Consider the following 25,625-nt stretch of genomic DNA (forward strand, 5'->3'; position numbering starts at 1 on the left):
GGGCTATATTAATGGCAGCCTGGCTATCACAGTACAACATTAGGGGTTTCTTATAAACAATACTCAATTCCTCAAGTAATGATCTTAACCATAGAATCTCAGCCACACCATTTGCCATGGACCTATATTCAGCTTCAGCACTGGAACGAGAGACAACACTTTCTTTCTTACTCTTCTAGGAGACCAAATTACCTCCTAGAAAGGCATAGTATCCAGAGATTGATCTTCGATCATCAACACACCCATCCCAATCAGCATTTGTGTAGACTTTTATCTTCATGTGGTCATTTTTCTTGAACAAAATGCCTCTAGATAGGGACCTCTTCAAATATGCTAATATCCTTTCAACTGCAAGGAGATGAGTAGTTATGGGAGAGTGCATATACTGACTTACTACACTAACTGCATAACTGATGTCAGGTCGTGTGAGGCAAAGATAGAGAAATTTTACAACTAACCGTTAGAACATAGATTTGTCTTCAAGAGGCTCTCCACCCTCTACACTAATCCTGTGGTTCTTTTCAATAGGTGTGTCTGCAAGATTAACTCCCAACTTTCCTGTTTCTTCTAGCAGATCAATGACATATTTTCGTTGAGAGACAAAAATCTCATGCTTGGATCTAGCTACCTCAATGCCTAAGAAGTATCATAGTTCCTCTAGATCTTTTACCTCAAACTCTTAATGAAGAAGTTGCTTAAGAGACTCAATTTCATCAGTATCACTCCCTGTTACTACAATATCATCCACATACACAACAAACAAAGTTAGGGAAGAATCCACTCTTTTAATAAACAAGGTGTGGCCTTAATGGGCCTGCACATATCCGAACCTATCAAGGGATCATCTGAATTTGTCAAACCAAGCTCTAGGAGACTGTTTTAGTCCATATAAAGCTTTGTTCAATCGCCAAACCTTTTCTTTTTGTCTCCGTACCATAAAAACCAAGAGGCAACTGCATGTAAACTTCTTCTTGCAAGTCTCCATTGAGAAATGCGTTTTTAACATCCATCTGATACAACGCCCAAGAGTAACTAGCTGCAAGAGATAATAAGACATTGATAGTGGTCAACTTTGCTATTGGTGCAAAAGTTTCTATGTAGTCAATACCATATGTCTGAGTAAATCCTTTTGCAACTAATCGGGCCTTATACCTTTCAACGAAACCATCAACATTATGTTTCATAGTGCACTAATGTGGGGTCCACAGTTTTCTATAGAGAACATCAGCTAGCTATAACTCTGAAAAGACAAGGCAAACAAACTTCTCCGATTGTTACTTTTTCTCTTATAAAGTGTTTATTAACTTTAATGTGTTTTTCCATATCATGTTAAATTGGATTATGGGCAATATTGATTGCAGCCTAATTGTCATAATATAATATCATAGATTCATCTACTTTCACCCCAATCTCATTCAAAAGACATCTAACCCAAAGAAGTTCTGAGACACCATGAGCCATGGATCTATACTCAACCTTTGCACTTGGCCTTGCCATAACCGCTTGCTTCTTACTCTTATAGGATATCAAGTTTCCACCTATCATCTAAGCATCCTACTCAGTCTACATCTATATAGGATTCTAGCTTTAGATTCTCATGATTTGAGAAAAGAATGCCTCTACTAGGGTGCTTTTTCAGATATGCAAGTATTCTCTCAATAGCTTCCCAATGCTAAATCCGAGGTGCATGCATGTACTGACTCTACTGACTCACAACACTGACAACATAAGAAATATTTGGTTATGTCATACACAAATACAGTAGTTGATCCACCATTCTTTGATATCTCCCCACATCCTTTACCAACTTACCATCCACACCATTAATTTTGTGATTTGGATCAATAGGAGTGTCTGCTGGTTTGGTCCCTAGCTTCCCAGTCTCCCGCAGTAGGTCAAGTACATACTTTCTCTGTGAAATGAAGATCCCATGCTTAGATCTTACAACTTCAATCCCCAAGAATTATTTGAGCTCACCAAGATCTTTGATATCAAATTCTTGCTGAAATGATTTTTTGAGATCATCAATCTCCTCCAGATCATTTCTTGTCACCACTATATCATCCACGTACACAATCAGAATTGACACTAGAGCATCTCTCCTCTTCACAAAGAGGATGTGATTAGACTGTGTTTGTGTATATCCAAAACAGATGAGTTCCCCTTTGAACCTGTCAAACCAAGCCCTAGGTGATTGTTTCAGTCTATATAGAGATTTTTTGAGTCTACACACCTTTCCTTTACCAACATTTTCATAAGAGCATGTTGAAATGTCCATATATACATGCTCCTGTAAATCATCGTTGAGGAAAGCATTTTTGACATCAAGTTGGAACAAAGGCCATGAATAGGTGGCTGCTAGAGATAAAAGGATACAAATTGAACTCATCTTAGCTATTGGTGCAAAGGTTTCTAGATAATCAATACCATAGGTCTAAGTATACCCTTTTGCTACCAACCTTGCCTTGTACCTCTCCATCTTTCCATCAGCCTTATACTTCATTGTGAATACCAATCTACATTTGACTGTCTCATTGTTTGGGGGGAGATCAATTATTTCCCAAGTTTGGTTTTTGACCAAAGCATCCATCTCATCTTGCATGGTTGTTTTTCACTTAGGTTTGGATAGAGTCCCAGTAACATTTTTGGGGTATAGATACAAAATCCAAGGAAGAAAGAAAAGCACGGTAGGAGGGTGATAAGGTACTATAGGAAAGATGGTGTGAAATGCAATGGGTTGTACACTTTCTCTTCCCCTTACGAAGTGCAATGGGAAGATCAAAGTCAATGAGATCAGCTGCAACAATGCTGTTAGGGACAGGAACATTATCATCAGAAAACATAACAAACTCAGACTCAAGAGGAATACCTGGAACTGTATTTGCCGAATTTGGAGTTTCAAAAGGACTAATAGAGAGTGGTAGGGGTTGAGGATGTGTGGAGTCAACCATCATCTGTCGGCGTTGATATTTCTGTGAGGTTGCCCGTAGTGGCTCATGTAATGAAACTAGAGGTGCAGGTGCTAGCTGAACTGATGGAGGCACTAAAGAAAAAGGAAGATGAACAAATTGTGAGTTCTCCTCCCCAAAACTCTTCCCCTAAGGAGAACCACTCGAGAAAAAGAAGGTAACATCCATAGTGATAAATCTGTTCATCGACACTAGGAACAGCAATACTCCTTTTGATTCTAAGCATACCTAAGAAAAACACATTTCTTGGCCTTAGGATCAAATTTCTTGCAATAAGGACCAAGATTGTGAATAAAGGAAACACAACTAAAAGCCCTCAGAGGTATATGAAATATCTCCCCATCTGGAAAAAGAAGACTAAATGGCACCTTAAACCCCAAAGTCCGTGAAGGAACACAATTAATCAAATGCACGGTTGTAAGAACTGCATCTCCCCAGAACTACACAGGAATTGAAGCACACACCATAAGACTCTTTGCCACCTCCACAATATGTTTGTTTTTCCTCCTATCAACTCCATTCCGTTGCAGTGTATATGCACAATTTTCTGATGAACTACATCATGTTCTAAGAGATACGTTGTCAGGTCATTCTAAAAGTACTATCTGGCATTATTTAATCTAAAAGCCTTAGTACTCACTCCAAATTGTGTAAGAACCATCTGGTGGAACTGTCGTACCAAGTTAGGAACCTCATCACATGACATCATCAAATATATCCAAGAATATATTGTATAAACATCCACAAACAAGAGAAAGTATTGGAATCATCCCATGGAAGGGATATGATATGCCCCCCCATTCATCAGTGCGAACAATATTAAAAGAAGTACTTCTTTTATTACATGGTTTAAAAGACTATCTACAATGCTTTCCTAACTGACAGCTTTCACACTCCAAAGTAGATAATTGAACAGACTCAAACAACTTTGGGAAAAGACATTTCAAAGAACTAAAAGAAAGATGTCCCAAGCGATTGTGCCGAAGCATAATCTGATTCACTGACTCTGACCCACTACTGCTACTACTGTTAACATGATGGCCTTGATGTCTTGGAATCTCATCCATAAGGTAGACTCCATTCATCTCACGACCACTCCCAATCATCTTTTTTGACTCCAGATCTTGTAGAACACAATTACCAAGAAGAAAGGTCACTGAATAATTCAAATTTTTTGTCAAAGAACTAATAGACAGTAAGTTGGTATGAAGTCTAGGGACATGTAAAACAGAAGACTGAGTTATATCATTGGTCAATCTAATTGTCCCCTTCCCAACAATGGGCATATGTGAACCATCTGCTGTAGAGACCATCTCTAATAGAGCACAACTGATAGGAACTAAAAAGGGTATGGGCATTAGTCATGTGCTCAGATGCTCCTGAATCTATAATCCATGGAGGTCCCTACTTACTTGAAATTAATGCAAGATTTGTAGTTGCATATGAACTACCACTTATATGTGTAAAGGAAGTGGTGTATCTGGCTCTTGCATTCTGTTGTCCAAACCTAGCTAGGAACTAAAAAGGGTATGGGCATTAGTCATTTGCTTAGATGCTCATGAGTTTATAATTCAAGGAGGTCCCTACTTACCTGAAGTTGATGCAAGATTTGCAGTTGCATATGAATTACCACCTATATGTGTAAAGGAAGTGGTGTAGCTGGCTCTTGCATTCTGTTGTCCAAACCTAACTAGAGCTAGGTGAATATTTCTTACTCATAAGTTGTCCAAACCTCTCCAATTCTATTCTCACTGCTGTTATTACAATTGATTCTCAATCAGTTTGGGAAAGAGGGGCCGAAAAGTCTCTTTTAGTGGCTACATTTGTATTTCCCTTCTTGTTCCTTATCCGAACAGGCATAAGATTTGGATGAAGATTCCAACAAGTGTCCCTTGTATGCTTGGGCTTCTTGCAATAATTACACACCAAGTCCTTTTTATCTTCCATTCTAGTCTCACTACTCCCCATGTCTCCATTCGGCTTAGGTTTTGTTGTACCAACCATAGTCGACTAGTCAATACCAGGCTATCTCAACATTACATTCCTCTTATTCTCCTCTTTAGAGACAAAGGCATATGCCTGAGAGAGTGTTACACCCTCCCTAGAAAGAATATGCTGCCTAAAAATGTCAAATTCAGGGTTCAGCCTTGCCAAGAACTCAAAAACCCTATTCCTCTCTACTAGTTTGTGATAAGTTGTTGCATCATTTACACTTTGTCATACCATAGTTTCTAAGTGATCTATTTCCTGCCATAGGGTTTTCAGCATGGAGAAATACATAGCAAGAGGTTTTTCTCCTTGTTTCATACTTATCACTTGATTTCTTAACTGATAGGCTATGGCTTCATTTTGCTTATGAGAGTAGGTTTCAGTCACTCAATCCCAAATCTCCTTAGTAGTATTAGTCTATAGGAATTATTTTGCAATACGAGGTAACATAGATTTACACAGCTAGGACATTACCATGTAATTCTCCTGCTCCCATTGGAAAAAGTCTGTATCAGGTTTCTTCTCCTCCCAAGTGAGATACCCTAATTTTCCATAAGCACCGATAGCCATCTTAGCTGATTGTGCCCACTCCAAATAATTTGTACCATCAAGTTTTACTGTAGTAATGATCCCAGACTCAAAAATATCACTACTACCTCCAACACCCAGTCCCATAGTACCAGTAGATTTTGTCTCAGTATTCCAACTCTCCATCTTACTTCAAACAGTTCAGCAGTAAGAAAAAAATAGATTGGAGACTTTAAAAAAATAATTTAATATCACACACACAAAAACCAACCCTTTTGCAAGAAGAAAACCTAGTTGGAGAGAAATCTCTCTCCTCCCCATGCTTTCCAATAGAGAGAAGAGTGAATCGATCACTCCAGGAGGCTTAGAAAATTCCAGAAACCAAACCACCCTCTTCAGAAAATCAAAAGAAATTAACAATACTTGGGTGCCCAAGATCAGATAAAAAACAAAGAGTCCAACTTTTCTGGGACTCTTCCCCGTACTCTAGTTCTTCATGATTTTGATGCCGAACAGTAGATCACCTTCTTGATGACTAGATCCCATCAAAAAATCCAAGAACTGGGCAATCTATAGTAGATCGATAAACCCTTTATTACTTTATGCAGTTGGCTGGTCTAGGGCTGCATGAGAATGCTTCAAGAAACCCCAGCCGATGGTTTGATACCAAGTAGAAATTTGCTGAATTAAAGAATATGAAAGAAAAGTAGTTTCTTAAAGGGAGAAGGAAGAGAGAAGGAAAAGAAGAAAAGAAGAGAAGTTGAAAAGAAAAGAGAGCAATAATCTGGCCGCCCCCTTCATTTATTATTTATACTAAAAATAATAGAACAGTACAAAGACGACTATGCCCTTATAGGGCGGCAAAACAAAAAACAACATATATAACACTCAAAAAACATAATAAAAGTTGGACTCACATAACTACTATGGTCCCCACCTCCTATCTAACAACTAACATAAAACATTTACTCAGAAAAACATCATAAAACTGATTAATGTTCAACAATATTATTTATTTATTTAGTTATGAATATATTATTTATATTGTATTTTTATAAATTATATATATATGTGATAAAAATAATTAAAGAATACTTGTATTTTTTTATTTTTTCTTTATTTAAATTAATATATTTTATTTTTTCTTTTAATAATTTATTAATTTTTAAAGAAAACAAGTCGGATCAAATCAGATCCGAAGATCCGACATAAACAAGTGGTCACAAATGTTATGTATGTATTCACCATGGGTGCCCCCCCATTCACCAAAACCAACTCCGGCTCATTTGACAATTAGGGTGAAGTAGGCAAAGGAGTGGGCCCTCCAATATCCATTCTTAAAAATGTAGACCTCTTTTAAATTTTCAGACAAATTTGATCTATCAAATGCCATCCTAATGTCTTTGTCTATCATGTTCAACACGGTTTCTTCCATAGTCTAAACAGAAGATAGATACATCATACATGGAACATGTTCTGAGACTTAGGTTGCTCAACCTCCCCTAATGGGATGCATTCATAATAGAAGGGGGATGCAAAAAGTTAGATATATACCGATGAATGACTTGCAAAATAGGAATTGTTTATGTATGGAGAATTTGTTTTCAACCTAATTTTGTGTTAAACAAAACTGCCACAGTTACGAAATAACATTTCTAAACCACTTTTTGCATAGAGAAAACGTTAGAAGGTGAAGCTCCATGGTTCAATGACCAAAGTATTGACATTTTGCTTACAAGCAAGAATGCACATGCATTGCATGTGGTATTAAATAGAAAAGATCAGAGGCAACTTTATGTAGATTTTCTCCTTTTTTCTTTTTGCACTTTCAAAGACTTGCAGAAGTGGGGTTTGATCAAACCATGGGAACATTTTTTGCAATGCATTCAATATGCAAATTAATTCTCACTATTCAATGCTACAAGAGGTGGAGAAAACAGGTAATCAGTCAAGGATGAATGCATCGCATTGGTTCAATCAAGCTTTTTGTTCAATTTTTATATAAACAATTCTTTCTTAGGCCTCATTTGGTTCGTGAGAATAGGGGTTTGGAATCAGAATCAGAATTGAAATTGATTATTTCGATTCCAACTATTTGGTTGGATGGAATTGGAATCTCATTTTCATTTGAGAGAATGACCATTCCCTGCCCCTCCCTTGAAAATGAAAAATTAGAATATAGAAATGGATCATTCCGGTTCTCATTCCAACTGCCAAGCAAAGTTACCAAACAGACACTTAGTTTAATTTAAATGCTATACTATTAATCAGGATAACCAATTTCTATTAAATGTAATATACACACACATACGATTTGATACGTAAATACAATTTATAGAATATATTTTATATTATATTTAAGTATAACATATATCTTGTATTATATTTAAAAGTGCGGTCCTATTTGGGTTGGGCCAATGTAAGACTGTGGTGCAGACCAGCTGGCCAGGCCTAGGCCCGGGCTATACCTCTTATTGGTTAAGGGGACATTTGAGAACAGCTGAAATATATAAACTGAAAAAACTTATTGCCTTGTCTTTTAGTCAATAAGATTTTAAGGAGGTTGTGGGACGGTTTTTAAGATACAAATATATACAGAAGTAGGGCTGAGTTTGAAAGAAATACAAATGCAAATATATAAAGTGCAAAACCTTATATTTTATATTATTTTGCATGTATTTACACCGTACATATTTACATTTATACTGTTTGTAAACTGAGTTCTAATAAATTCAAATGAGACAAAAAAAATATGTTTTTATATGAAATAAGAGTATAAATTATAATTACAAATAAATAGATGCAAAACTGAATTAGAGAAAATTTGTATCTAAATCTGGTTCAGATTTACATTGCAACTAAATGCTGCCATAAGAACAAAATTTGGCAGAACCTGAATTACATTTTACTAATGTAATCTTTAACGATTCAAATTAAAATAATCTAGTGCACTTTGTATTTAAAGGAAAAGCAATTTCCTTTTTCTTGGATATTATATGGCTTGCAATCCTTAGAACCAGTTCATTATTTAATCAAAGGAAACAAACAAAAAGGAAAAACTTATTGTACTGGGTAGTGGGTAAGATGTTATAAATGAAGTGCCTCACCAGCTGGACACTTGTTTAGCCTCTCCCCCCAGGACACTAGATATATGTTGGAAGTAATAACTCCCATGCCAAACGTATTAATAGCTTTTGATATGTGACAATAGGCTGTGTGCATGCATGGAGACCTCCAGTCTTATTACACCTGTAAAATATGACCTGATGGTACAACTTGGGGCTTTGAAAGAACTATGGGAAGCTGAAAATGAAGTGGATTGTAGTGGAAAAAGTATCTAAGGATTCAATTTAATAGGGCTTGGTGACTAAGTACAAGTTTATCCACTCAAAACTCTTACCTAACTTATGTTTATCATTTATGCCTTCTTCGTTTTTTTGGTAAGTTACTTACTCATGTTCTAGTGTATTTATTTATCTTCTTTTATTTGAGAAAGTTTTTCTTGGGAAACATTTGCTTGGATAAATGTATTTACCTATGTTCTTTTATTTCTCATGTAAATAAGGCAATGACCATTTTAGCCATAAAAATCCATTATTAAAAGGGGCATTTTTGTCTCATTCAAGTGTTAGCAACTTTCTCCCTAGGTGGAAAAGTTTTTTACCCACCTAGGAGATGGGTATCACTTACCCAAGTAAGTGGTACCCAGGAAAATGAACTTTCCCTGGTCCCCACATAAATCTGAAAAAAGAACAAGGGATTCTTGGTCAATGGGAACCAAAATCCCATTGACCAACTTCCCCCCTCTCAAAATCCGAAAAAAGAACGCCCCCCTTAGGCCCGTTCGCTTTTTGGTAAGTTACTTGTCCGGGTAAATGCACTTATCTATGTAAGAGTTTCCCAAAAAAGATTTACCCGGGTAAATGCATTTGCCCTTGTTCTTTTATTTCCCATGCAAACAAGGCAATGGCCATTTTAGTCATAAAATTCTGTTATTACAAGGGATATTTTTGTCCCATTCAAGTGTTGGCAACTTTCTCCCAATGTGAGAAAGTTATTTACCCACCTAGGAGATACCGAGGAAAATAAACTTTTCCTGCTTTCCACATAAATCTAAAAAAAGAACATGAAATTCTTGGTCAATGGAAATCAAAATCCCATTGACCAACTTTCTCCCCTCTCAAAATCCAGAAAAAAGAATGCCCCCATAATAATAATAATAATATGTTTTTATCGAACTGACCGGTTTAATTGTTGTATTTACTATAGTGGCAGAGGTTCAAGTCTCGTACAAATATTTTTGATAATTTTTAATTCTATTAATTAATTACATATGATATATTGGCTGATGACCATGAACCGGGCTTCTAAACTAGCAAGTATTTTTTTTTAAATATTATATATAATAGAAATAGAAACAAGTATTCACTTTATATAATAAAAGATGTGCGTTTTATGTATCATATTGTAATAATTTTTTGATTGGTCATGTAATAATGTAATATATATGCGTACTACTGGTTGGTTCAGGCCTAAGATATTGGGCCCAAGCCTGGTTTCCATGGTTTAATGCAAATCAGGCCTGAAAACAAAACCTAGGACTAGGCCCGAGCTTGCAAAATTGTAGGGTGTTTGGTTTCATTTACGTTTATCCAATAAACATTTTGTACTTGTATGACTGCAAAACCGAGACAAGCATTTAATGAGAGCGCTTATGACACATAGGCGCCATTAGGCACCACATCAACAAAATGCCAATAAATGTGTAATCATTTCAGACATCTCTAAAATGAAGTTTCCTGAAATGGGAGAGGCACACAGAAACCAAAGTTTGCTTTTGCAAAGTTTAATACACACAAATGCAATTAATGATGCATTTGCTGATGGGCACCTATATGGCACCATCAATAAACATTTACTATATAAATATAAACAGGACCAAACATATACTTGTTTGTGTCGGATTGAAAATGATCAAGCCCTACTACAACATCCAAATATGATTAGTGTCCTTAAACCCTATTAAGGGGGATGTTCCACAATGTGAATTGTTTTCCTTGTTGCAAAAACCACTTAGTTTTAAAATAATTTATTTTCAAAATAAAAATATGAAAAACATGTTCTTTGTGTTTTAATATAGTTTGTATATAGGTGTTTTCTGTTTTCAAAACTAAAACAAAAAACGCCTTAAATATAGTTTGTGTTTGGTTTATTGCTGGCGTGGCAATTTAAAAAATAAATGAAAACAAAAAGAACACCGCCTAAATGTTTGGTATTTATGCAACACGAAAGAAGGTGGAATCAAACCTAAACCCATAGCCGGCTCGACCCATTAACCCAGTCGGCGCCTCCAAAGTCCAAACAAATATATGAATAAAAGAAATTTGAATTTTTACTTTTTAGTTTTGTACGGAAGAATCATGGCAAAATGGTAATTTAATAAGATGTTGAATTAAATAGAGTGGAAATGAAGCGAACTCCTAAGTCCTAACCCGTTGCAAGCCCAAAACCAGAGAAAATACATTTTTTAATCCCTCGTTTGGTGCAAGTTCTCCGTCTCCTTCTTCCCGTGTTTTTAAATTATATAAATTAAAACAAAAAACAAATTCCGAGCAGAGAGAAGGGAGATTGAGAGAAGAACACCCAGCTTCTCTCCTCTGGATCCAGATCTCCTCTCGCAGGCCTTCTCTGAGACCTGGTTTCTCTCTCTCGTATTCGCTACCTTTAGATGCCATGGAGAATCGTCGAATTCCGGCGTTTCACCTCTGGATCTCTGCATTTCTGCTGCTCCTCGTCCGTGGGAATTGCTTCTACCTCCCTGGCGTCGCTCCGGAGGATTTTGAGAAGGTCAGTTCTCAGTTGATTGCTTATGTCTCGCTTCGTTCTTGTTAATCAAATTGTGGGTCTTGTTCTTTGATCTTTGGTATTGCCGTTTTCGGTTTGACCTAGGATTGATGGTTTGGATTTGGTTATTATTGGTAGATCTGTATTTTCTTGCCCCAGATCTGTGTTGGGTTTTCGTCATTTTGTGGAGAACTTTGGTCTTTGTTTCTTATTTATAAAGAAAATGTTATCCTGATATGAAGAGTTGTTTATTTTTTCCCTTTTTCTTTCTTTCTTTTTGGCTTAGTTCACTCAAGCTTCTTTTAGTTCTGTGTTTTCAAATTTCAATGGATGGATATGGTGTAAGTTTTCGGATACTAATCGACTTGTTACGAGCTCATGAAGGATGGATGAGTTGGATTGGAAATTTTGGGGGACAATGGACATTTAACTCGAGAAATTTGTTTATGATTATCCATTCCGTGAGGGATAAGTGGATAACTTCTGGTTTAAAGGAAGTCTCTGCTTTTCCCTTTCTTTCACGCACTTCAATACGAGGGGATAGATCTGCACTTAATGAACTCGTTTGAACGCGTGGAGCTTAATTTTAAATACAAAAGGCTAAAGATATAGTCGTAGTTGAGCTAGATATGGTTAAGAAGTGTGGCGAAAGTAGCCGTGCTTCAGTTGTACTGGATCAAGACTTGATGAGTTACTGACCAAGATATGAGCTTTTGCAGTCTCCTTGAGGGAGTGAGGAAACCCAATGATGGATCTTTCAAACTGGAAGACCTGGTAACCCTGATGGGTTGTTTTCTTTCTCCTTAGAGTGTTGCTCATTCTATTTAACGCTTCTCTGTTGTATTTTTAGTCTGGTTGCTTCAGTCATCACAAAAGCGATCCCTCATTGTTCATGGCACCTAATTGTTTTTACGTTTTGAAATTAACTCAATTGTTCATGGCACCTATTCTGGGTTAATTTCAGTCTAGGTCCATTCAGGTTCAAGGGGAATTTATAGTTGATGTTTCTAATGAAATTAATTTGGAACCGAGTTTGTCCACATGTAACTATGTAAGGCCTCTGAAGCAACGCTAAAGCAAGGACTTTTTTTGAAATCACCATAAATATAAAAGAAGGGCCAAGCAGCTCTCGCAACTTTTGCTTTACTCGCTCTGCAAATGTATAACTTGAAGTATCATGGAACATTGAATTCTTTCTGTTCCCCCTATTGGTTCTTATTTGAACCTGATGATTGATGTGTTTTTTCCTAAGCAAAATTGACTTGGCAAAGTAAGCATAACAACAAATAAGTTACATTTTATGTAGGATTGTCCTTATAGGTGTGAATGAAGGCTGATTGAAAATGATTAATAAATTAATTAATTAATAAAAGAAGGGATAGTAGTAGAGGAGATAGTAGGTCTATCCTTGGCTTAGGAAACTGGTTACTTGTGGATTTGTTCACAATGGTAACCTAGAGGACTAGAGTAGGCCCTAGCTGCAGATGACTTAGGGGATGTTTTCTTCATGGTTGTGTTCGTGTTTTGTTTGTTTTATGAACACAAACAGCATGCTGTATGTCATTTGTATGCTATTGCTGGTTTTGGGACCAACAATCCATGGTTACCAGCAAAATGTTTTTTTTTTTTTCAAAACAACTTTTCATAGCTTCTCGACCAAAAAACATTGTTCACTTGTGTCTCACACACCAATATGGCTTAAGCCATAATGTTTCTATTTGATGATAATCGTGTGATTAAAAATAAGTAGTGAAAGTACATGTGCATGTAAATCATGTTGTCAATGCTTACTTACCATGGTTCAAAAAATAAACCATGAATAGAAGATTCTCTTTTGCATTTTGTGGTTTAAAAGAAATTATTGTCGCTTTTGAAAAGTATTGGTATGGCTTAAGAGTGCATATTTTTTGGGACCTGATTATAGGTTTTGGCTGACCTGAAGTTGTGTTTTCTTTATCATGATCTTGTGGCTTTATTATGGAATTTTTTTATTCAAAATTATACTTGCAATACTTATTTTGTTAATCCACTAAAAATGATGATTAAACAGGTAGAATGCCCTGAGTTTTTCCCTTTCTGAGTTCTGACAAAATCCTCACCAGGCTGACTTGTTTGCGTTGGAGTAATTGTTTGTTTTTTTAAGGAAACCATTTTAGTGAAAAAGAATTTATGCATACTTTTTTGCGACTTCATTTGGTTGTCTTTTCTCTATACCCTTCAATGACTCGTTTCCACGTAGAAGATACTCTTTGACACTATTCTAATGTTTTTTTTTTTTTTTTTAATTTCAATTTGTAATTTTTCTTGATGATGTTTGGGTGCAGGGGGATACTTTGAAGGTTAAAGTGAACAAGCTGACCTCTACAAAGACACAACTTCCATATTCTTACTATTCTCTTCCTTATTGTCATCCAGACGCTATAATTGACAGTGCAGAAAATCTTGGGGAAGTTCTTCGTGGTGATCGTATTGAAAACTCTCCCTATGTGGTTAGCTAAATGTCTTTTTGCAGCTCTCCATTCTTGTCCTTTTTGGATATTGCAGTTGTTTTATTTCTTATGATTAATGTTGTTCTGTTGCAGTTTAAAATGAGGGAGCCACAGTTGTGTAATATTGTCTGTCGGGTAAAACTTGATGCAAAAATGGCCAAGGAATTTAAGGAAAAGATAGAGGATGAGTATCGGGTCAACATGTAAAAACACTGTTCTTTTGTGGCTCCTAAATTGTAAAATGAATTCCTTGACAATTGCAATCCCTTAAATTTCAAGGGTTATCTTTTCATGGATCTCTGTTGCATGTAACAGGATCTTGGATAATCTTCCTCTGGTTGTTCCTTTACGAAGGCCTGATCAGGAAGCTCCAACAGTCTATCAACATGGCTTTCATGTTGGGCTCAAAGGACAATATACTGGAGTAAATTCCTATACTGATTGGCACAGAATGATGGAATTTGTGAAATGTTTATACTAGTGCTATTGCTTAGCTTATTGTTATTTTCTTAATTATATGCAGAGCAAGGATGAAAAGCATTTTATCCACAACCATTTACAATTTACTGTCAAATATCACAAAGATATACAAACAGACTCTGCAAGGATCGTGGGATTTGAAGTCAAACCATTTAGGTTGGTTCTTGTCGTGTCCATACTATCTTGTTGGAAGTTCATTGTACTGATTGTGTTCAGTATTTTAGGTTTTTTCTCATTACATGGTATCTTATTCCTTTGATGAATCCAGTGTTAAGCATGAATATGAAGGTGAATGGAATGAGAAAACTCGCTTAACTACCTGTGACCCTCATGCAAAACGAACAGTTACTAACTCTGATTCTCCTCAAGAGGTTGAAGAGAACAAGGAAATCATATTCACATATGATGTTGACTTTGAGGTGAGTCCTGTACCAAGTATTTAAATAGGCTGCTTATTCTTTTTAAATTGTCAAAGTGTTCTCTCTCTCTCTCTCTCTCTCTCTCTCTCTCTAGATATATCTCTTCTTTTTTTCTTTGGTGGGGGGTAGACCTGTTCATGGGCCGGGTGACCCGACGGGCCGGCCCAGCCCGGCCCGACCCCCGGACGGGCTTGAACAGGCTTTTTGGCCCGCGGGCTTAACCTCGGGCCAAAAAGCCTGGCCCGCATAAAATTTGAGTCGGGCTCGGGCTTTGCCAAAATAGCCTGGCCCGAGCCTGGCCCGGCCTGACCTATAGTTAAACCTAAGTAAACCCGGCTCGACCTATAGTTAAACCTAAGTAAAAACCCTATGTGATGTCTATTTGAATAAATTTTTTGATTTGAGGTCATTGATTCACTTGTAGGCCCATTGTTCATTTAAATAGGGGAAAAAAACATTTAAATTAAAATAGAAAATGTCGGAAAATTTTGAATTTCTTTTATTAGGTCGGGCTTCGGGCTTGGGCTCGGGCTCGGGCTTCGGGCTTTTTATCAAGGCCGGGCTTGGGCCCAAGTTGTAGGCCCGTTGGTCGGGCCGGGCTCGGGCTCGGGCCTAACAGTTTTTTGTTAATAAAGAGTCAAAGCCCGGCCCGAGCCCGGCCCGGCCCGGCCCATGAACAGGTCTAGTGGGGGGTTTATTGTTTTCCTCTTCATTAATTATTTTGGCTTCTGTTCCACATTGTAGGCAAGTGATGTAAAGTGGGCTTCTAGATGGGATACCTACCTCCTAATGGCTGATGACCAAATACACTGGTTCTCAATTGTCAACTCTTTGATGATTGTTCTCTTCCTATCGGGTATGGTTGCTATGATCATGCTGCGAACACTGTACCGTGATATTTCCAAGTACAACCAGCTGGAAACCCAAGAAGAAGCACAAGAAGAAACTGGATGGAAACTGGTCCATGGAGATGTTTTCAGGCCTCCAGCTAACTCAGATCTACTATGTGTCTATGTTGGAACAGGTGTCCAGTTCTTTGGGATGATACTTGTCACCATGATCTTTGCCATGCTTGGGTTCTTATCCCCTTCAAACAGGGGTGGTTTGATGACAGCCATGCTCCTACTCTGGGTTTTTATGGGCATATTTGCTGGTTACTCCTCTGCCCGCCTGTACAAGATGTTCAAGGGAACAGAATGGAAGAAAGTCACTTTCAAAACAGCTGTCATGTTCCCGGCCATTGTCTTTGCCATTTTTTTTGTCTTGAATGCTCTCATTTGGGGAGAGAAGTCATCTGGGGCAGTGCCATTTGGGACCATGTTTGCTCTTGTCTTACTATGGTTTGGAATTTCAGTCCCACTTGTGTTTGTTGGTAGTTATATTGGGTTCAAGAAGCCAGCCATCGAGGACCCTGTGAAGACAAACAAGATCCCAAGACAGATTCCAGAGCAGGCTTGGTACATGAACCCAGTCTTTTCAATTCTTATTGGGGGGATACTCCCGTTTGGAGCTGTTTTCATTGAGCTTTTCTTCATACTCACATCAATATGGTTACACCAGTTCTACTACATCTTTGGCTTCCTCTTCATTGTCTTCCTGATCCTCATTGTTACTTGTGCTGAGATCACAATAGTGCTCTGCTATTTCCAGCTTTGCAGTGAGGACTACTTGTGGTGGTGGAGATCTTACCTGACCTCGGGATCTTCGGCGTTCTACCTTTTCCTCTATGCTACATTCTACTTTTTCACAAAGCTTGAGATCACAAAGCCAGTTTCTGGGGTTCTGTACTTTGGCTACATGCTTATTGCCTCGTTTCAATTCTTTGTGCTGACTGGCACGATTGGTTTCTATGCTTGTTTCTGGTTCACAAGGCTTATATACTCATCTGTGAAGATTGATTGATTGATGCAATCAGATGGGTCGTGGCTAGTCAGTCTCTATGAGGAAGCAAAGTTGTCCAGGGGGATTGGATATGAATATGCAGGGGTACCCTTCTGACCGAGTTAGCAATTTAGGTTCAGTTTTGCATATTAAAGGGTTCATGATTATGTTGTCCAATTGTTTTTTTTCTCTTTCTGATATAGATTCATAGTTACTCCCATTTTCTTTCTTTCTTGTCTATTTCTTTTCTTTTTATATATAATTTCTCAAATGTAATTTTTCTTTCCCCTTGTTTCTGGATGAGACCTTAAAGGGGATTGGTTAGCCATTCCACTATCAAACCAAATGCATGCTTTAGAATGAAAAATGATCAAAAAGGATTCTTGTACGACTACTATATAACTACACAGCTTTAACCACTGTTTCCTTGCTCATTGTTTGATTTCAAGTTCTGTCGTGGTGATAATGATACATCCCAGTGTCCGAAAATAAAAAGAAATTGATATGCTGATCTGAAACTGTATTTTTTCTCTATGACTACGCGCACATCTGAAACATTTAAAGTTCAAACCTTGAATTATAAAATATTTACTTAGAAGGTGGGAGAAATTGAACGCAGCAAATATTTTATAATTCAAAATCAGAAGCACATCTTGAGAAATCAAACAAGGTTGGTTACTCCACTGGCATGAATAATCTGATTCGTTGATCACGAGACATTATCACGCCTTACCAACCATAACACGCTTTTCTCTCTTGTCAGTTGTCACTCTGGTGCACCATCATCAGCAAATCTCTTTCTCCCCTGACTATGGACTCTTTTTCAGTTAATCTTAATCCCACTCTGGTAAAGTCAACAATCAAACGCCTCTCTGATATGTGCCATCACTCATCAGTTTCTAATTCCGTCTTTCTGTTGCCAAGAACCAGACTTTGGTTGATAGTCTCCAATTACCTCTGTTTTACTACCTCAATGCTTTTTTTTTTTTTTTATAGAAATTTACTACTACCTCAATGCTGAAGCTATGTTTGGAGCCTTGATATTTAATTAGGATCTGCGTCTTGAGTCAGTGAAGGTCCTCAAGGATTATAGTATGACAATGTGACTTAGGCCCCGTTTGGGAGGGCTTTTGTGGTGATTGAGATGCTTCTGAGATACTTCTCGGCTTTCAAGATTTTTACCAAATAAGACTTGATGATTTTCTGGATTTCTTGGTTCATGCAACGCCAGAAGCTGCTGCATGAAAGCCCTCCCAGACGGGAATAGCACTGAAGGAGACTACAAATGGGTTGTTTTAATTTGATGAATTCACTTGAAATTGTTTGGGCTTGGTCCATCTTCAGGCCAACATTCCAGCCTTGTTTCATTCTATTAAGGTGTTCCTGGCTTGTTTGAATGATTCTGATGAGGCTCCTGGTCTTTATTTTCCAAAATGTTCTCATTCCTGTTTTCCCATATATACCATAGGAGAAAAGCTATTTTTTCCCACAACAGTTTCAGTTCTGTATCTCCACTGTATTCTCTAGTAGATTTTTCCACCGTTCCTTTTATGTTATTGCCATTACTTATTGGAGGGATTCTATTACCTGTCTGGACTGATGAGTTCAGATATGCTACAACAAATGCCCCCAACACTGTCCCAACACGCCATTCCAGTTATACATCATAAATATCTCCCATGAATGGGGTGCTCTGCGGGTATGGACATGGGAACACCATGTGGGTAGCAGATCCGACTGTCATGAATGACCAAGGAAATGTTCTGTAGTGGCTTTGTCTGACAGTGTTGGGAGAAGATCCCTACCCGTATGGACCAGAGTTTGGACACTATATTTCTTTGGCTAAAATATAAAAACTCCCCTGAAGTTTCTGATAATCATAAAAATCTCCCTATAGTTTTATTTTAGTAAAAGCCTCCCTTGATTTTTAAAAAATTTGACAAAAACCTCCCTTTCGTCAATAATCAAGATAGAAAACGTCAATAGTTACAGAATTACCCCCAAGTGTCATTTAATTATTCTGTAAAGTATCATATTTGCCCTCAAACGAGCAATATTTTACATATTCCTTTTCTTTTTTGTCAGATCAGAAGAACGTAAACCCTGAAGTTGCAGTCGTGCTACTGCTCGGAATATTCCACCTCTCGGATATTCATCCATTTTCTGTCAACTGTTTTTTATTGGAGACTATCATTGACTGACGAGTGTTCTCATATTTCCATTTTTAATCTTACTATCTATGTTCAAACCCAAGGAGTTCGGTTTCTTCACTGAGCCAAGGGTTCAATGTCTGAACAGTTAGTGTTCATATGATTTCAGTTGGTTTGAATGGATTTTTATAGGATTCGAGTTGGTTTTATTGTAGTTTATAGGTTTTCTTTGCTTCGTTTTCTTCCATTTTCATTGTTTTAAATTTCCGTTGGTTTTTATTTTTCTGTTGTAACTCATTGTTTGACTTCGTCAAACTTCACTCCAATTCATTGATCTATATTAACCAGTGCACAAAATTACAATTCATATCCATATTTACAAGCTTAAACCCCTCTCTCCCTTGGTTATTCATTAGAAAATTTCACATATGTTTGTTGTCCCTAAGGCTAATAGGGCATTCAAGGATTTTGCTCTCCGTTACAAGGCAAGAATCCCCACTTCATTTTGCCAAAAATCAGTGTTAAGACATACTGAAAATAGAGCAACACTGACTGACTAATGTCAACGGCTACCTCACTGGCTTTGTAATAGAGCAACAATGGCTAAAATTCAAAAATTACCTGCATTGGCAGTATAAATAATGTCAACGGCTACCTCTGCTTGATTGAAAGAGGAAGAAATTGCCAAAGATGAAGAAAACAGAAAGGAAAAATAGAGTCAATAGAATTCCTTGAACCCTTGTGCTGCGTTCCTCGAGCCTTAATGCTGTGTTCCTCCTACTCCTCTTCAGACTTGATAAACTGGGATAAGAAAAGAAGGTAAATAGGACGACATGAGAGGAAAAGAGGAAAAAAATGTTGATAGGATTAGCAAAAATAGATGCAAACTAATTTTGAAAAGAGTAAAATAGATATTTGAAAAAATTGATTCATCAGTTTAATGTTTTTTGTTTTGATCATTGACAGAAGGGAGGTTTTTGTCTGAATTTTTTAAAAATTTAAGGAAAGATTTTGTTAAAGTGAAAGTATAAGGGAGATTTTTATGATTGTCAGAAATTTAAGAGAGATTTTTGTATTTTACCCTTTTTCTTTTGTGAAGGGGTATTTTTAAGAATGAAGCAAAGCAGCAAAATAAGTTCACACCCGATTGGATCTGGTTCAGGAGAGGATGTATGAGTCCCAAACCAATTATTAATGGGATGAAACCATAGACCCAAAACCTTCCCGATTATTAATCAGGATAATACCCAATTAAAAAGTTTTGGGTATTATTAATTGTTAATCATTACTGATTAATAATGGATAATTATTTATGCTTTATTAGTTCATTTTAACAGTTTTTTGATCATTTTATGAATTATTTATTAATTTATTAGCATTTTAATCATTTCTTCAGTTTTTAATAGACTTCGTTACATTTTAATCGCTGGTTACCAAACATTCTCCTCTCCGGAGTAAAATTATCGGTTGTCATTTCACACCACCTAGCATTCAGATTTCTGCATACTAGGCAAAGTATTGGAGTCGAATTAAAAAAAAAAAATAGAAATAAAATGAGTGTTCACGATTAACTTCCTTGCTTGACTTCACCTGGTCGTCGGCCCAACATTTAATTACAGGACCCACACAAATACAGACTCACAAGGTCACAACGAATGAGAAGACTTGACCATTACAACCACCGCTTGATCATTTATATCAAGAGCAACCCAGTTTAGTATTCAGCTAAGTTTGCCATCTGCCATTCTTATTTATCCATCTCCATCTTCATCCCCATCTCTATGGCTTCTGCTTCATCGTCCATTCTCTCCTCCTTCCTCTTCATATTTCTGTCCCTCTCTGCTTTCTCCCACGCTCAACAAGCTTACCTCGACAACATGCAGCTCGACTGCTACGAGAACCGATCTCTAACACATGGGTATCTCTGCAATGGCCTTAAGAAATCCTGCAAAACCTATCTCACCTTCCGATCACTCCCTCCCTACGACAACCCCGTCAGCATCGCCTACCTCTTGGGCTCACAGCCGTCGGAGATCGCCAGATTCAACAACATCACCGACGTCGACCCCGTTCCGGTGGATACCCTCCTCTATATCCCAGTGAATTGCTCCTGTTTGGGCAAGTTCTATCAGCACAACGCCTTTTATACCATGAAATACGAAACTGATACTTACTTTGTGATCTCCAACGACACCTACCAAGGCCTGACTACCTGTCAAGCCATGATGAATCAGAACCCATATGATAGCATGAATCTGTTATTCGGTATGAAGCTGCTGGCCCCTCTGAGGTGTGCTTGTCCTACTAAGAACCAGACTGCTCGTGGTGTGAAGTTCTTGCTGACTTACTTGCCTTCATTGGAGGATGATGTTCCTTCAATTTCTAAGAAGTTTGGCGTCGACGAAGAAAGCATTAATGATGCCAATAAGTTGAAATGGGATAGCGTTACTTATCCCTACACACCCATCCTGGTTCCACTCAGGACTGAGCCACGGCCAACCAAGATCCAAAGTTCAGCTTCTTCCCCGGCACCTTTACAATCTCCGGTACTGCAGAATACTGTCCCTGCTGTTGAAAGAAACTCTTCAAATAAATGGGTTTTCTTCGGAATTGGAATTGGAGTAGGCTTAGTTACTTTGGTCATCTTCGGAACTCTGGTTTGGTTCTTGTGTCTTCGGCGCCTTCGGCAAGGCAAGCTGAACCCAGAAGGCAGAAAGCTTGCTGCAGATTCTAATATTGCAGCAGCTGCAGGCAAGCAATTCGGCTCTTCTGATGGAATTCAAGTTGTCATCGAATCCTTGACGGTTTACAAATTTGAAGAGTTGGAAAAGGTTACTGGGTTCTTCAGTGAAGATCATAAGATCAAGGGATCTGTTTATCGTGGAGTTATCCAGGGAGATAATGCTGCTGTAAAGAGGATAGAGGGGAATATCTCAAACGAGATTAATATACTGAAACTGATCAATCATTTCAACGTGGTTAAGCTTTCAGGATTCTGTGTGCATGAGGGGAACACCTATCTCGTTTATGAATTTGCAGAAGGTGGGCCGCTCAGTGATTGGCTTCATGAGGGGAAGAATCTGGGATGGAAGCAGAGAGTTCAGATTGCCTATGATGTAGCAAATGGGCTTAATTACCTTCACAACTATGCCAATCCTCCCTACATCCACAAGAACTTGAATAGCAGTAACATTCTCTTGGATGGCGACCTCAGAGCCAAGATTGCAAATTTTGGGTTGGCAAGAACTGTGAATGGAACCCTGCAACTGACGAGTCATGTAGTCGGTACACAGGGTTACATGGCTCCAGAGTATCTCGAGCATGGGCTGCTCACTCCAAAGCTAGATGTGTTTGCATTTGGGGTTATAGTGTTAGAGCTCTTGTCTAGAAGAGAAGCTGCCACTTCTTCAAATGATGATGGTGACAGAGGGGAGAGATTGTTGTCTGAGACAATAAAACCAGTGCTTGAAGGAGAGAATGCAAGAGAGAAGCTGAGAGGCTTCATGGATCCTTCTCTGGGGCATGACTACCCTTTGGAGTTAGCCTTCTCCCTGGCCCAACTGGCTATGAACTGCTTGGCTCTTGATCTGAATTCACGCCCAACCATATCTCAGGCATTCATATCTCTGTCCAAGATTCTCTCATCTTCATCCGATTGGGATTCCTCAGATGAACTTCAACACTCAAACTCTCTAGGCCATGGTCGTTAGTAAGGTGACTGTTTTCTCTATAATTGCAATGTATTTGGTAATTTCCAAAGTTATTTTCTTTTTTTTTTTTTTGATAATATACAAGTAGAAATTAAGCTCTGAGTATAGCCTCTGTACCCTGCAAGTTGAAGAACTGAATAAAGATATTTTAGATGCAAGGTGAACCAGTGAAGTTTTGTTCTAAAACTCTAATTTTGATATTTTGGAAGATGGCAAGCAAGAAATGGATGGAAGAACTCCAGCATTTCTGGACCACAATTTAATTTTAGCTTGTAGTCTGGCTTAGTCAGAGATAAGTAGAGCACGGTAGGAAAAAAAAATCAGGATTGCTACGTACCTACTCATGGCAAGAGTTGCATTTGAGTTGATTAGGCCAAAATATGTCCACGCATTGAGATCACTAATACTCAGTTTGGAAGGAGGGGTCCGCGTTCTGTGCACCCATGGGTGTGCACTGGATGGGTAACGTTAACGCGGGTTTGGCTGTCAATCTGGTTCAATTAGACACAAAAAGACAAAACATCCATTTTTATTTCACACTCAGTTCGAACTCCCCCTCCTTATCCTCATTTCGAACCTTAGCACAACAGCAGCTCTCCGGCGCTTTCACTCCACACTGGCGCCCCCGTGAATGACAAAGCCACTGGCGACCCTGTTCATGGTTCTTTCAATTTCTGACTGAACCTCTCCGTTTTGTAGAGAACATAGTACATGCAATTGAATGAAGTCTCTTTGTATGGGATGGAAGGAACAGGTGAAGAAGTGACTGCAAATGATGCCGTGGAAGGTGTACACCTCGGAAGGAAAGAAAACGACATGCCCTGAAACCAAGCAACCACAATGTGTTGGATCCATCTGCCATGTTTATATCTCTGGGGAGTGGTTGGACCGAGAGCTCACCCCAAAGATTTACAGATGCTTTACACAATTGGAGCTTAAAGCCTTAAACATATGTGTAAACTCTTTAACTGGATCAGAACCTGCTAGCCCTCGTTCTATTACTCCTCATTAGTTCCTAATCCCCATCATATACACTATGAATGGAAAAAATGGGCGTTAAGTGATTAAGGTTCAAATCTTGGAAACAACCTCTCCATATGTGCAAAGATAAGGTTATATAGATCTGTCCCACCTAAGACCTTGCATTGACAGAAGCCTCGTGTATATATCATGTGTATCCAAAGTTCTTAATAGTTGATACTCCTATTTTTATTATAAATCCACAGGTACTTGAGGCTCCATTTGGAAGCAATACAAATTCAAATGTGTAGAGCACAAAACCTTGTATTTTGTATTATTTTGTATGTATTCATACTATACATATTTGTATTTATATTCCTTCTAAAAATATAAATTTGTAGGATACAAAATTGATGATGCACAATCTGGCCGGTCCTAGTTGTCGATGATCTTGCCTCTGAACTGAGCAACAGGGACCTGAAACGGGAGGAGAAGAGAAGCTCCGGGGAGAACCTGGCGTAAGGGCTCCGAAGCTCAAGTTAGAATCCTTCAACGGCAAGAATAACCAGATAGCGCGAAAGTTAGCATTCCTCGTCCCTGGAGGGGTAGAAGCCTTTTATAACCACCTCGCGCACTCACTTCCAGGCCTTCGTCAGGTCGGGCATGATTACTTCTGAACTCCTGCCAGTTCGGGTGTCATTTCCTCTGGTCGGGCAGAACCGCCACTGTTCCTATTGTCAGAGCCGTCTCTGCAGCTAGTGACTATGGTTGTAGGTGGCGGTGGCAGGAAGCCGTTTGAAATGCGGCTGTTAGGCATCATCCCAAATCAGTCAGGTACGTCGCCCTTGGATAAAGACATCCTTGGTGTCGGGTACGTTTGGCTGGCTTGGTGTTTTGGAAGTGAAGTGTTGGAGTGGCGAGCGAGGTGCCTTGAGTTCGGTTTGGAGTGTTCCGAGCTGCCACGGGTCAGCTTTGTGAGGCTTGGGGCCCAGCGCAGTTCGTGCTCCTTGCAGGGAGCTCGGGTTCTCGATAGGGAGCTTGCTCTTAATAGCGAGCTCGGACTCTTACTTGGGGAGCTCGGACCCTTAACAGAGAGCTCGCTCTTAACAGGGAGCTCGGGCTCCTAGTAGGGAGCTCGGATTTAGGGAGCTCGGGCTTCTAGTACCGAGCTCGGACTTGGGGAGCTCAGGTTTTAGGGAGCTCCTGTCCCGAGCTCGGACCTTTGATAGGGAGCTCGCTCTTAATAAGGAGCTCGGACTAAGTACAGCGGTCTGGAGTTCGGGCTCGGTAGTGAGTTTGGACTTGCTTCCGATGTTCGCTTTGGGTGCTCTACTGTCCCGAGCTGCTTGCCTTTGCCATGTGTCGGGCGATCGCGAGGTCGGGCCAAATTTCCCTTCATCAATTGCCCCCCACTCCCTGCGACAACGGTTCCGTCTTGGCGCGGGGAGTTTGCAAGGTAGTAGGAGGGTTTTGGTCCGTGCTGAGCGCGCTTGCTCTAATTTGATTTTCAAAAAAGGGCGCGCGTTTGGAAGTCGTGACGGCAGTTGTTCGAGAGTTGCGCTGCAGACGCTTTTATTGCGAGGGGACGTGCGCCGTTACCCCGTCAGTTTCGGGAAGACGTGTGCCGACACTTGTCCTCTGACAAGACGTGTGCGACGTTCCGTCAGTTTCGGAAAGATGTGCGCCGATTGGTCTTGGAAGACGTGCGGCTTAGCGCGGCTGTGGGCCGTTGGATTGGCTTCGATCTGGGCCGTCGCCATCCGTACGCTGTGGATATAAATAGTGCGCGGGGGGGGGGACCCGTCCTTGCTATTGTTGTACATCTTGAGCTCGCGCCTTAAGTTTCAGCTCGCGTCCCAGGTCTTCTTGTTTGTTCGAGTTCTCGCGGTCTGCTTCAGTCTTCTTCCCGGGTGAGTGTTTTTTGGAATCCCGTTCCGTTTCGCGATGTCTGGTTTGGAGGGTTCAGACTGTTCAAGCGGGTCTGATGTGGGTTCTTCGAACCAGTTTGTGTCCCATGGTAGTTCAAGTGAGCCCGGTGTAGGTCCTGAGGAAGGGGTCGGGCCTACCACCCGAGGTGCTTCGGGTAGGTCGGCATCTACCTCCCGCCGTGGCCAGGTTGTAGATCAGTTCGGCCCTTCGACTATGACGCTTGAGGAACTTCAAACCCACGTAGACTACTATAATTTGCCCAGTGAGTACGGTTACT

At 39.2% G+C, this 25,625-nt stretch overlaps 1 protein-coding gene and 1 pseudogene across 1 annotated transcript; both read left to right on the forward strand.

The window, feature by feature from the left end:
* Positions 1-10,974: 10,974 nt before the first annotated feature.
* Positions 10,975-16,987, forward strand: LOC104610757 (transmembrane 9 superfamily member 8-like). Its single transcript, XM_010277534.3, has 7 exons — positions 10,975-11,333; positions 13,655-13,819; positions 13,913-14,022; positions 14,135-14,243; positions 14,343-14,455; positions 14,568-14,718; positions 15,463-16,987. The coding sequence occupies exons 1-7, from the start codon at positions 11,220-11,222 to the stop codon at positions 16,618-16,620; spliced, it is 1,920 nt and encodes a 639-aa protein (XP_010275836.1). The 5' UTR covers positions 10,975-11,219; the 3' UTR covers positions 16,621-16,987.
* A 3,330-nt stretch (positions 16,988-20,317) lies between these two features.
* LOC104610758 (protein LYK5 pseudogene) lies at positions 20,318-23,612 on the forward strand (annotated as a pseudogene).
* Positions 23,613-25,625: the final 2,013 nt, after the last annotated feature.

This window comes from Nelumbo nucifera, chromosome 8 (assembly GCF_055504915.1).
Source record: "Nelumbo nucifera cultivar China Antique chromosome 8, China Antique-T2T, whole genome shotgun sequence".
Classification (NCBI taxonomy): Eukaryota; Viridiplantae; Streptophyta; class Magnoliopsida; order Proteales; family Nelumbonaceae; genus Nelumbo; species Nelumbo nucifera.

Bases quoted from the DNA above. Each gene is read 5' to 3' on its own strand.
- LOC104610757 (XM_010277534.3), top strand. From the start codon at position 11,220: ATGGAGAATCGTCGAATTCCGGCGTTTCACCTCTGGATCTCTGCATTT. The intron at 14,023-14,134 runs GTAAAAACACTG...TGCATGTAACAG, and splicing joins GATGAGTATCGGGTCAACAT to GATCTTGGATAATCTTCCTC. The intron at 14,244-14,342 runs GTAAATTCCTAT...AATTATATGCAG, and splicing joins TCAAAGGACAATATACTGGA to AGCAAGGATGAAAAGCATTT.